Consider the following 14,156-nt stretch of genomic DNA (forward strand, 5'->3'; position numbering starts at 1 on the left):
GGCTGGGAATTGTCAACTGGGGGCACCTCCATTCTCCTCCACAGGCATTTCACCCTCCAGCAGGCTTGCTCTGGCTTGTATACATGTTGGTCTCACAGTTTCAAGCACAGAAAGAAACGGCAAATCCCAATGAGTACGTCCTTTGGAAATCTTTGCTAGGCATGTTTTCTATGCTCCCGTTGGCTAAAGCAATTCACATGATGTGGTATGCAGCTTCTGAAATGGCTCCCAATGATTCCTGCCTCCTGATATTCATGTCCTTGTGTAACTTCCACCCCTTGTTTGAGGGCTGGACCTACTGACTTGCTTCTAATGAATAGAATATGGCAAGAATGATGGGATATCACTTCTGAGACTAGGTTATAAAAGACTGACACTCTCTGACTCTTTTTACATGCTTGTTCCAGTAAAGCAAGCTGACTTATGAAGAGGTCCATGTGGCAAGGAACTGAGGGTACCTTCCAGCCAACAACCAGTGAGGAACTGAGACCCTCAGCCCAACAGTTCTTTAAGGAATCAAATCCTTTCAAACTAGTCACTGAGCGATCTTCGAAGCAGATCCTTCCCCAGTTCAACCTTCCGATTAGAATGCAGCCCTGGCCCACACCTTCTTTGAAGCCTTGCGAGAGACTTTGAAGCAGGGGACTTAGCCAAGTCATGCCTGGAGTCCTGACCCACAGAAGCTGTGTTGTGTTAATTTGGGAGTGATTTGTTACACAGCAATAGATAACTAATACACGTAGCTAAGCTCAGAATCAGTGCAGGAGGGAAATATCCAAGGATATGGTTACAGGAAAAGTAATTATAGGAATTATTCACACATATTTACAAACAATTTACCACAGATGGACTTTTTCCAGGCTTTGGGAGTCTGAGATGGAATAATTTCCACTACTTCAATGATTTATTCTCTGTGTTAAGTTTGGGAACAATATGGTGAACAAGACAGAGGCCATGTTCCTGCCCTCAAGGAGCCTACAGTTTGTAGCAGAGGAGGGGGGATGAGGAAAGACATTAGTTCAATAATTCCTTCTTTAATTATGTGTTTAAAGTTGAGTTAAGTGATACAAAGGAAATGTGTATATAACTTAGTTTGGGTTGGTCAGAGAAAACTTGAGGAATTGGCAGATAAACTGAAGAAGTAGGCAGGAGAGAAAGAGACAGGAAAGAGGAAAATTCCAGGCAGCAGCATTCTTAAAGGGGAGCCGGATAGGTGGTTAGCAGCTGTGGAACAAGTTCAGACTTATGGTCAAATTGTATCCTGCTATGTGATAATCGTATTGTGGCTTATGGTTTTTAAAAGTTCATTTAGAGATAGATGTTAAAATATTTATGGATGAAATTATACGATGTCTGGGATCTGCTTCAAAATAATCCAGTGGCAGGATGGGGGTTAGGTGTGGGTAGAGCTATAGATGAAACGAGATTTTCCAAATGAGTTAATAATTACTGAAACCAGGTGATGGATACTTGTGGGTTCATTATAGTAGTCTGTCTACTTTTGTATATTCCATAATAAAATTTTAAAAGCTTATATCCCGACACCACATCCCGAAGGCTGTGTGTATACACGTTTGACAGCTCACAGCACATATACCTCCTCCCGCCCCACTGCAGACAATAGAGGTTAATAACATCTTTAGGGCAAGGGAATGGAATGAATTTTATGTTATAGAAAATGTAAAGGCTTCTCAGCTTCAAATCATATGGCTAACATAAAGTAGGGTATTTGGGTAATTTACCTTGCCTCCTCACTATAACACATTAATTCTTGTGCTCATTTTTCACTAGCTAAGATGGCATGATTTCATATAGTAGAATCTTATAACATGGTTCACCCTAGAGTAAAAGCCAGTGGAAGGATTCTGTTCAAATATTAGTTACTGAAAGAATTCTGTTATAAGACCTTATATAACACGGACAGTATTAGAGTGAATTTATGGGTTGGGGAAGGAGAAAAATAGGGTAGGAGAGATGGGAATCCCCTTTTGTTCGAAAAATTCTGGTTTGGCTTGCTACAGCAGTAATGGATTATGAATTTCTTGGATTAAGTTTTCCCTTCCTTTTATTCATGTTATTCTGAGGTGGGTCAGACTGTGAAATTAACAGCAGGGATGGAGAAATTTTATGAGTCAGGGATGTACTTCCTTAGGATTTTTTTGGTGGGGGAGAGGGATGCCTGGGGCTGAAGCTGAAGATATGATGCTTCATGTTTATAACTGTTTCAATGTTAGGTTATTGGAGGGAACCATATTTTGAGATTTTGATTCATACCTTTCTTGAAAATACCTTTGCCACCAAACTGAGTCTCTCTTCAACCCCTAATAAATGAAGCCTTCACTAGAGTCAGACATATGCAAATTACATTTCCCTTCTTAAGCCAAGGTTAAATAAAAGGGAAGATTGCTTATGGCAGTGAGGATTTTCAGAACTTGAAGATGAATTTGGTTATTTCAAAACCATGATGAGTCTCCTTGTCAGTGCAAAGCAGGAAAGGAATAAAGTAATGGAGAAGGTGGACCTGGGCATAAACATGTTCCCACACAGCATTTATACTGAAAGGCTTTGTTGTTGTTCCCTGAACCTTGGCAATTACTGGCATTTTCCTCTGCTCTGAAAAATGTTTGGCAAGTAGCAAGAGGAGGTCCCCTCCTTTTCTGTGTTCAAGGCTGGGTTCTGGCCGTGTTGCAGGGAAACGCTAATTCCCAACTGTGCTCCCCAGGAGCAAATGGTTTGTTTTCTCTTCACTGAACCCTGCCCGGGGTGGGTTCTCAGCAGCGGAGCCTAGCATGGAAAATCTGTTTGGAGCAACTTGTCCTCAAGAGGGAAGAAGGCAAGCTGATTGGGTGGGAGAGTTGCAGGCGCCTTCAGGGCCAGTTACACCTGCTGGCCAGCGTGGGCACTAACACACAAAAGCACATAGAGTCCATGGCAAACACGAGTCTTGTTTGTATGCCCACAAACACACATACTGCACACACCCAACTCCACCCGCATACACCGCGCACATACACTCAATATGCCAGTCATATGCACCACACTGCCACATACATACCACACACACATACATGCTATGTAACAACCGTGCCCACCGCACCCCACGTACACATGGATACACACACATACTCAGCTACTCGAATATCACACGCAGAACATATATACCTTACCACACATAAGCACACCACTGACACTCCACATTGGTCACATGCATCCATGCCACATACACGTGTATACACACACCTCATATCACACAGTCCACATACCAGTCACAGGCATCATGCACACCACACATGTACCATGTACTCACTTAACAACACATCCAATTACACACACACACACCACACCTACTCCACATAACAAGCATACACGCCCACACATCACATACACGCCAAAATACACACACGCAACACATTCCACATACCAGTCCCGTGCATCGCACTTCCCGTGCATCTCTTTTACACGCACACACACACCACGGCACCCAGCTTGGTTACTTTCCCCCTCAGCAAGGCGGGGCTGCAGCCTCGGGCTGAGACCTGGGCGGGCGGTGGTTACCAGGGGCCGCGAGGGGCTGGTGGCCGTGTCCCGGGAAGTGCGCCCCAGTGGCCGCGCTGGAAACAGGAGGCAGCCCCGGGGGAGCGCGCGTCTGTTGCGTGCGCAGGTGCGCGCGCCCCCAGGGGCCTGTGTGCCCAGACCCTCTGGGGGTTGTGTACGAGGCCAACGTGGGCCGCGCGTGGGGAGAGGCTGTGCGTGTGAGAAAACCTTGCTCCCAGTTGCGCAGGAACCAGCCCACTGGACGTCCGGGAAGGCGTGTCCTCAGCGTGCACAGCCCTCTGCGGAGTGTGGACGTGTGTGTCGGAGGGGAGTGTGTGGGAGGGGAGTGTGTGTGGGGACTGAGTGTGGGAAGTGTTCGTGGAAGCTGGCCTGCGTGTGAAAACCGAGCCGCCGAGGCGGGTGGGTTCCTAACGGCCCTCCGTCGGTCGGGCTCAGCCTCTGGGGACTGAGTGAGTGTGCGGCGGCTGCGCGGGGCGCCAACGACCCAGCACCCAAGCCCGGCGTGTGTTAGGAGGCGGGGTTGGCGGAGGGACTCGTGGCGTCTGCCGGTGCCGGCGCGTGCGCGTGCGCGTGCGCGTGGGGGCGCGGCGCGCGCCACGGCGGAGGGAAGGCGGCGGCAGGCCCAGACCACGGTCGCACCCCGGGGCGGCTCCTTTGCTAACCTGGGACTGCTGCGCTGCCGCCGCCGCCACCGCCACCTCCAAGCCCTGGCGTGACTCCCAGCCCGCGCCCCGCCCTCCCGCGTCCGCAGCCGGCTCGGCTTCCTGCCCGCCCAGACGCCGCTCCTCCCGAGCTCTGGGTCTCGGTTCCGCAGAGGGAGAGGAAATGAGTGCGGCCGCGGCGCCGGCGCCCGAGCGCGGTTGGAAGAGCGAGAAAGTGGACGAGGCTCAGGCCCTGGCGCGGAGTTGCGCCGCCCGCAGACCCGACTTCCAGCCGTGCGACGGGCTCTCAATCTGTGCCACGCACAGCCACGGCAAGTGCTTCAAGCTGCACTGGTGCTGTCACCTCGGATGGTGTCACTGTAAGTCGAGCCTCATCTCCCCGCCTTTCGCCGCGGTCCCGGGGCGCCCGCGGGGTCGTCCGGGGTCGCGGCAGGGACTCTGCGGCCTGGGGGGCTCCGGCCTGGGCCGGGGCTGCTCTGCCGCAGGCCGGGGCCGCCCTGGGGTCCGGGCGGCGGGAACTGCCTTCGTGCCGGACCAGTCGTGTCGGCGCTGCCTTGGCAACGAGGTGAAATTCGTGGGGAGCCTAGCTTTAGCCACTTCTACAAAAGGGGATCTACCTGTCCCAGGAAAATGGGATATATATATATTAAAAAAAAATTTTTTTTTTCCATTTTGTTTTTCAACCGAAACGACCAGGCAGTGTGTTGAAAAAGGGTAGACAGCAGTCAGAGTTGACGACAACCGAAGGGGAAGCCTTTTTTCAGGGCTGGTGGTTAAAAGATGCTCCCCTCTTTTTATCACTTTTGTCTTAACGGGCTGCTATTTAAAAGAAAGGGAGCCCTTGGAATTACAATCGTAGCCCATTTCTTGTATCCAGATTGAGAAAGTGCTAAAGCGTGAGGGACTGCTTCCAAGAAGTTAATATTAACAGTTTGGACGGGTGAACTGCTTGAATACCCAGTTCCAGCATATAGAGCCAGTGTATTCTAGAGTGTGTTTTAAAATTACAAAAATAAAATGAATGAAAATAAGCTTCAGTAATCTTAAACTAATTTATATAAGTAAATGGTCTAGATCTTTCTCTACGTTTGTGCCACCTGTGATTTTTAAAATGGATTTAAGTAGCCATTTAATCAATTTCATAATTTGATTAGTTCATGGAATTTGGCCTGCTATATCTGGTGAATTATTTCTTTTTAGAAATATATTCTAAACTTAGTTTCCACATAACGTTATAATAGAGGGGTTTGGAGTGCTTATTTAGGACACAAATTCTCAAAGTGATCTTAAATTAAAATTATTTTTTCCTTGTTGGTTAGAAAAAAATGGCTCCCAACAAGAGATGCAGTACTATAGCAGATCCTTATTTATATTAATTGAACATAATATATTTCTAAAAATTTTTTTCAGACTTTTTATTTTGAAAAATTTCAAACATACGCAACACTGAAAGAGGATCACTGTAGTGTTATACACCTAGATTAACAACTGTTAACATTTTGCCACATTTGCTTTACTCTATAGACTTTTTAAAAAGTTTTTTTTCCATAATATTTTAAATTGAATTTATGACTTCGAGGATAGAGAATTCTTACATTTTCTTTACAAATATAAGGCACATTGAACAGTACTGATTTTTTTTGCATTCTCTGTGCTGATGGGTCAGTTTCTTCCTATATTGCGTTATTCCTGTTGCTCTCAGATCCATTCCTAATTATATGGCATTGCTTCAGTGAGGGACAGTGTACAAAGTTGGAAGTCACAACTGTGGGAAACCTGTGATGCTGTAGTACACAAGTAGGGTGAATCTGGTGAGTCCATTTCCTGAGGAAGTACAGAAAGAATCATAGTGTAGAAGGTGAGGAACATTAAAAATGGCCCAGTTCAATGCCTGTCTTATTTCAGCAGTCTCCTCTTTAAGTACACCATTACTGATGGGAACCTTGCAGTCTACTCAGGCAGCCTCTTCCTTCATTAGACAGCTTTGACTCTTAAAATGCTCTTCCTTATATGGAGCTGAAATCAGTTACGTTAGAACTTCTTTTCATTGCTCCTATTTCTACCTTATGAAATCATATAGAACAATCTAAAGCTTTTTTAGATCAAATCTGTTTCAACTCTTCAGATATACACATGAATTTCTCACAGATATAGATTATCTTTTTCCTGTATCCCCAGTCACAGTCACAATGTCTGGCCAGAAATAGGTTTAAATTCACGTTTGTTGAATGACTGAATGAAGGTAGCCATTGTTTTCCTCTCAAGGCATTGCTTTGTCCTATTTATAAATTTCCATTCCCTCCTTTCCCTCCTTTCCTTTAATGGTATTCAGGCCCCTAAGCATCCTGGTTTCTCTGTTCTGAACACGTGCCAGTATGGTTGTGATCCTTTGAAGACAGTGACCCGTAGAAGGGTACATCATATCTCAGTTGTGGTCTGATCTGTCCAGAGTTAAGCAGGACTGCTGTCACCCATGTTTGAGATACTACTGCTGCAGCTAGCATCACAGGAGTTTTTCTTGTTTCCACATCATATTGAGCTTGTTGCTGTCAGATTGAACTAAGCTGGATGTGAACTAAGTCATTAAGCCTCTTTTTTGTTTGTGTGTGTGTTTCACATTTGTGGCATAAGTTACAGCGCTTGCCTATCTCACAGTTACACATATGTATTTGGATATGGGTACTCATTGATCCCTTAGATATATTTTCCTCTTATTGGTAAAATTGTTGAACAGGGAAAGGCCACGGATGAAAGTCCTGAACTGCCCTTCACGTTGATAATAATTCATTAATGAGCACTTGTTGTTATGGTCGTTAAACAGTTACTACCTAATTGTACCGTTATCCATCTTCTGTTTATCTTATCCATATGGGTATAATGAGAACCTGGTCAAATACTTTGTTGAAATTCTACCGACATACTACTTTTACATCTTTTTGATGTGTGATGTCTGTCTATCTGTAAAGATACTCTCGTAAAAAAAAAAAAAGAAAGGAAATTAGATTAGTCTGGTATAACACAGGTTGGTTCCACAAATGCTTAACATTTTCTTTTCTAAGTGATTAGAAGCTATTTTTTAAATAAATAATCTGAATTTAGAAAAGGATGGACATTGAGTATACTGGACTGTTGGCAATTCTTTCTATTTTTTTTTTTTTTTTATCAGGCCTACATTCATTTCCTCTTTGCTAGTCTTTGGCAGCCCTCTGGGTCTCTGTGCTTCCTCCGCTGGCGGTGGTTCGGTGATCACATCCAAGAGCAGCTTCAGTTCGTTAAGAGCAGCGAGGTGCTCTGTTACAGTGTCCTCACCTATACTAGGCACCAATTCTTTCTACCTTTTTTAAGCCCAAATATTATTTTTCTTGAACAGAAGCAGAGTTAACGTATTTGAGAGGTTCTACTTCTTTTGGCATTCATGAACACAACATCAGGCCTAAGCAGAATTCCCTTAATTTTGTTGAACATGGATAGAGCACCTTCTCTTTATGAGACATTATTACGGAAACAGGAATACAGATATGAATACAGCTGGATCATGCCCTGTAAGCAGAGTGTAAGGGTGTGATCCATGCTGTATTTATTTTTGTATTCCTTTAAAATCACAAGTGATATGGGTGAAAAAACTACCAGCTCGTTCACCAAGTCAGAAAATGCTAAAATAGGAGGACTACCTTGAGGTGCTTGAGAGAGGAAATTCAGAATAAAGGAAAGTCAGTTTTATATGGTTGATGTTAAACTTGTGAAATTTATAACCTTATGAAGTAGAAAAGGCTGAAAATACACACCTGTTCGTAAAAGACATAAAATATGTGTATGTTGAAAGATGCAGTGCTTGATGTAGAGGAAATGATGAGTATATTTGGGTAATAACTGATTTTGAGGACTATGGGAGGAAAACTATATATGTTCTGTTGGTGTCTCTGTCAATGATAGATTATTGGGCTGAATAAACTGTGACCCTGAATCTGTAACTTTATTTATTTTCCTAGTAAGGAGTGATATTGGGTTGAATTAACGAATGAACGAATGAAGGATTCTAAGAAGAGTTTTGAGAGAGAAAAAGACATGACTTGGATAGGGAAGAGGAATGGGAAAGAATAAATCATATGCAGATATTGTAAAGTAGATTTTTTTTGTGGCTTGAGTAGGTAGACTATTTAGAAGAAATAAGAAATTTGATTGTTGAGATGTTAGGGAGGGATGAACAGGAAAGGTGGGGAAGTTTCAGTTGATAGAGACCTTGGCATGATAGTGATAAAATGGGTAGTGGGGGAATGAAGTCAGCAAGGGAGATTATTTTCGTATTAGTGTAAAAAATAGGTTGAAATTCATGCAGCAATATGCACTTAATGGAAATCGGAATAGATTAAATTTGGAAGAGGAGGAAGAGGAGTTATAAAGGATAACTTCTAGATTTCTAGAATTTTGCCTTATGCAGCTTGGATGGATGGTGATGCCATTCATTCACTAACAACAAAATACTGGAGAAGAACTAGGTTTGGTTGATCATGGAATCATGAACCCACGAAGACCGTGAGTCCAGTTTTGTATCTGTGGAGTTTAAGTTGCTTTGTCATAGCATGGTGATGTCAGTCGGCAGTTGGATATATAGGGGATCTGGAACTTGGAGAAGTCTGCACTAGAGATAATATGCAAGTCATTTACTTCTTTATAGATTGCAGTTGTAACCATGATGAAGCATGAGATTGCCAAGGGAGAGACTGCAGTATGAGAAATGAAGAAAACCATTAGGCTTTCCCTTTAGAACACTTAACATTTAGAGGCTGGTTACAGGAGGATGAGCTGGCAGTAGAGTGTGAGAAGAGATGGCCAGAGAAGAAAAATCTTAAAGTATGGTATTGCAGAGGCCAAGGGAAATGAGTACTTTAATAAAGAGTATGAAAATGAAATCAGTTTTCAGCAGGTTATTTCTTAGATATTGGTGAAATCTAGAAATAATGATTTTCTTTATTACTGATGAAGAGGATGAAAGGTTTAATCCTGCCACAGTAACTTCAGGAATATACTTAATTGCATTATTAGTCAAAGCTGTGACTAATGGTGAATTCTTCAAGGTAGAAAGAGAAGAATAAAATGGCAGGAGAGGAGAATTAGGACACAAAGGTAATAATTAATATTTATTGAGTGATTACTTTGTGCCAGAGTAAGATGATTATGCTAAGCACTCAATAGCCAATTATGTCATTATGTCCATTCTGTAGTGGAGGAAAAAGGCTTAAAGGAGTAACTTTCCCGTGGGCACATAGCTAGTAAGGAGTAGAGCCTTGGATTTGGATCCATGTCTATCTGATTCTAGGACCTGGACGCTTAACCACCATAGGTGCTGTGGAGCAATTTAAAGTTAATGAGCAGGGCTTCCCTGGTGGTGCAGTGGTTGAGAGTCCACCTGCCAATGCAGGGGACACGGGTTTGAGCCCTGGTCTGGGAAGATCCCACATGCTGCGGAGCAGCTAAGCCCGTGTGCCCGAACTGCTGAGCCTGCGCTCTAGAGCCTGCGAGCCACAACTACTGAACCCACGTGCCACAACTACTGAAGCCTGTACGCCTAGAGCCCGTGCTCCGCAACAGGAGAGGCCACCGCAATGAGAGGCCTGCGCACCTCAAGGGAGAGTGGCCCCCGCTCGCTGCAACTGGAGAAAGCCTGCGCGCAGCAACAAGGACCCAACACAGCCAAAATTAAATAAATTTTAAAAAAAGTTAATGAGCAAAATCAACAGAGTTTTTAGGCTTTGTTAAAACCAGTGATGGGAAAGTTTTTAAGAAATAGGTGGCAAATTGTATCAATTGCCATAGTGAAATACAAAAGAGTGGGAACTGTAAAGAGGTCACTGAATATGGTGGGGAATGAAGTCCAAGTTAAGAGCTATCAAAGCAAAAGTGATTAGAGGGTGTCAGGGGTGGGTGGAGGTGAGGGAGTGTATGTGGTATAATGTTGGTACCACCAGCAGAACTCAGCTGTATTGGCTTAATAAAATCACACAATAGGTGAGCTCAATTTTCTGCAGCAGACATCTTAAAAGATGTCTGTCTCTTTCAGGTTGAAAGCAGGAAGAGTGGCACTTGATGTAGTCTAATAGATGATATTAACATATCTAAAGAAAGACTGTTACAGCAGAAGGTAGATGGGCAGCAATGAATTATAGAAAAATGGGAGTTGGAGAGGCAGAATTTGGAAGTTTTTTTTGCAGACTGTTCAGAGAAGGTGGCACTGCCTAGAGGCTTACATGTCTGGTCCCTGTGACTGGACTATCCCAGCAAATGTTTGGTTATAATTTGGCTTCCTATTTATAGATTTCCTATAGGGAGAGAAAGAGCTGATTAGAGGATTTAACTGTCAGGAGGGGCAAATACACTTCTCTCCACTAGTTAGTATATTAGCATTGTGGTTTTTGCGTTACTCTATTTGTTCTATTTTCCTGCTTTACACAACCCCCAAAATCAAGTTCTGACTTCCCCAGGGTAATGCCAGTTGGTTTTCCTAAGGGGCAACTCAGTCATATCAATAACAGAAGCTACAGAAAATATATTTAAGGTTGTTTGACTGTGAAAACTAGCAAAAAACAGAGTGGTAGTTTGATTAGATGGAGGAGCCAACTGAAGCTTTTTTTTACTATTGAGGGTTCTTTACATGCCTGGTGGTTAAAGGAAGAGGATACAGGTGTTACCGTGCAAAGGTGAAATCAAGTTCTGAGTGAGTTTCTTCAAAGCTTTTCCAGAGATAGAGAAAGCTGATAGGTATTTTTCCATCCAAGTGGTGCTTCAGTAATGGACACACACCAACTTCAGTGATAACAGATAACACACCTGTTGCTTATATGCAGGCACAGTGGTAACCTTTTTGCATGTGTTAGCTCATTTACACCTCACAGCAACCTTGTGAAGTAGGTACTGTTATTATCCTCATTTTTTAGATTAGGAAACTTGCCGAGTAGCCCTGGCCACATGTGGTCAATGTGCATTAGAATCTCACAAACCGGATGGTAACCAGGTCTCTGGGTTTCTAGGTTCCACTCAGGGTACAGTGAGGAGGATTTCAGCTATTTAAAAATTTTTTTCGAACAAGGAGGATTTAAATAAGTAAAATGAGAATGGTTTCTGATTTTAAGAGAGGGGCAATTATATGAATTATGTACGTTTTTGGAGTGGTTGCAAACTCTATAAAACTATGCTTTTAAAAAACATTTGATAACGTATTTGTATAATATGAAGGTTCAGTCATGTCACATCCTCAACTGCTCCCTAACTGGTGCAAGCCCTTTTTTTGGTTAGATTTGCATACATACAATTAATTATTATTGGTTTCCAAGCCTGTTGAACTTAGGGATTTGAACCAAATAGCTTTGAGGGCTTTTCTATGATAATTTCCTACATTATAACACCCTCACTTTAAGTTTGTTTTCTCATGTTGTGAAATCTCATTAATTTACAAGAAGTAATATTTTCAGAGAAATTAAGTGGTATTAATTCCAAACAAATACAGGAACATATGTTTAACAGCTAACAGTTGTCTAGTAGAAGATGTGTTTCCTTGAAAAATAAGGAACGTTTTATACATAGAATGTGGAAGGCAGAGTGTAGTCCTATTAAGGGCAAGGGCTGTGGAGTCAGAGACACGTGAGTTGAATCCTGGTTCTTCATCCATTGGCAGTGTAACTTCCGACAGGTTACTCAACCTCTCTCAGCTTCAGTGTTCTCTTCTGAAAAACAGGACTAAAAATCCTACTTCACAGGGTTGTTGTGAATATTATATGATGTAAAGCAGTACTTAGTGCAGGTGTTCAGCATCAGTCCCTCCTCAAAACAAACAAACAATGGAAATACTAGGTAGCCTGGTCATCCTGAGGGCAGGCTCTGGAGTTGGGCTTTGTGTTTGAATCCTGGCTCTGCCCACTTACTAGTTATATGGTTTGGGGGAAGTTACTTAACTCCGTCTTTCAGTTTCATCATTTTTAATATGGGGATAATAACATAAGTACATGTAATTGTCATAGTGTGATGATTGTCAAAGTCCCCAATTCCAACTGCTTCCCCTTCCAAAAATGTCCTGCTTAACCTGGAATTCACTTTGTAACCATACTCATTTGTTCAATTATACACTTCAGCACAATACAGATGGTAAAAATATACATTTTAAATAGTATGACATTTAGAAATCGAGTTTTTAAATTGCCCTCACGGTTGAAAGGTCTATTTTATAATAGTTACTTTGTGATGATTATCTACTTTTTATCATGGAATCTTATATTGCACTCCCCTACTCCATCCTATTTTCCACCATTGTTAAGCAATGGATAGTTCTGGTTAATCAGGTATACCAGTTAATATAGAACTGTCATATCAAACATGGGTTAACACATTTCGAAGGATCAGAATATTACAAAACTGTTAAAGTGAAATTGTACATATTTAACTTTAATGATTTAGAAGTCTTGTCACGATCCTGTAGTGATACTTAGCTGTTATTTGGAATACTGATTTTGCGTAGAAAAATGGCAAAAGTGCTAGTTAACAGAGGGGTCCTGGCTTTTAGAATGGTGGACAAAGTAGATTTAATTGTAGTTTTTGCAAGTTACTTTACTCAGAGTCACAGATTTTTTTGTTGTGTGTTTCTCCTGTTCTTATTGTTGGTTTGCTTTTGAATATCCTGATATTTAGCAGTATTCTGTAAGCACACTGCCAAAAACATGCAATATCTGGAGTGCCAACAATATATGATAAATCCTTCCAGTTGTGTCTGCACAATGTCCCAAAACAGTCCATTCAGGACAAATTCTTTAACCTCCCTAGTGCTTATTTGTCTATTTAAAACTAGATTCTTGGTGTGATATAGAATGTATTTCTTCCTCTGTATCTCATTTAAACAGACCTTTAGTGAAATAAAAACACTAAGAGTGTAATTATTTGGTATTTTGTGGCATACTCTGTCTGTTAGAATCATTTGCTTTATCTTTCTGTCTACACACACACACATGCACACACATGGTTTTTTTCTTAAACCATTTAAAAGTAAGTTGTAGACATGACATTTCACCTAAATGTTTCATCATATCTCTTAAGAAAGAGGATATTTTTCTGTGTAACCACAATACTAATCATACCTAAGATAATAACAGTAATTCAGGAGTACCATCTAACATACAGTTTCCTTTATCTTCAAAAAATGAATTTTATAACTGACTTTTTTTTTTTTCAATTTGGGATCCAGTCAAGATTCATACATCACATGGATATTTTAATGGCCTAGATCGTGGTGCTGGTTTCACGGGTGTATACTTATCTCCGAACTCATCGCATTTTCTACATTGAATCTGTACAGCTTTTTCAGTGTCAGTCATACCTCAGTAAAATGGTTGAACAAGTGAAATAAATAAAATGAGTGGGAAAAAAAAGATTCATGCATCACATTTCATTATTGTATCACTTTAGTATCTTCTTTAATCATTCTAGAATAATCACACTTTTTTTGGATGGTATTGAAATTTTTGAGGAGTCCAGATTAACTGCCTATACTGTCTCCCATATTTTAGATTTGCCTTATTAGATTTAGGTAGAACATTTTTGTCTAGTTATTACATAGGTGAATATTGTACCTTTCTTACAGCATTACATGAGGAGACAAGTCAGTGTGTTCCACTAGTGCTGGTGCTAAAGTGATAACTGCCAAATCTGTCCATTATAAAAATATTGTTTCCCTTTGTTATTTTTCTTTTTAAAATTATTTTTGTCACTGTTTAAGAATAAGTAATCCGTGGGGTGATACTTTGACACTGAGTGAATATCCTGTTCCCCAACAAACTTTAACCCAGTGATTTTAGTATTGACTGAGGAGTCTTTTGTGAATCACTTATTTCATTGTTGTTGCAAAATAGTGATTTTCTAATTCTGTGATTCCTACCATTTGATGGCATTCTTTTGTAA

The 14,156-nt window shown here is 41.7% G+C and overlaps 1 protein-coding gene across 4 annotated transcripts in view; it reads left to right on the forward strand.

Annotated features, from left to right (window-relative positions):
• The first annotated feature begins 4,159 nt into the window (after positions 1-4,159).
• The window catches only part of C6H3orf70 (chromosome 6 C3orf70 homolog), a 103,681-nt gene continuing 93,684 nt past the window's right edge, over positions 4,160-14,156 (forward strand). For all 4 annotated transcript variants that reach the window (XR_009701282.1, XR_009701280.1, XR_009701281.1 and 1 more), the window contains exon 1: positions 4,160-4,576. Coding sequence is in view for 1 of the 4 variants with exons in the window: in XM_061193315.1 (XP_061049298.1) it covers positions 4,381-4,576 (196 nt within the window). In the remaining 3 variants the exon portion in view is untranslated. The remainder of the gene's footprint in view (positions 4,577-14,156) is intronic.

Source organism: Eubalaena glacialis, chromosome 6 (assembly GCF_028564815.1).
Source record: "Eubalaena glacialis isolate mEubGla1 chromosome 6, mEubGla1.1.hap2.+ XY, whole genome shotgun sequence".
NCBI classification, from domain to species: Eukaryota; Metazoa; Chordata; class Mammalia; order Artiodactyla; family Balaenidae; genus Eubalaena; species Eubalaena glacialis.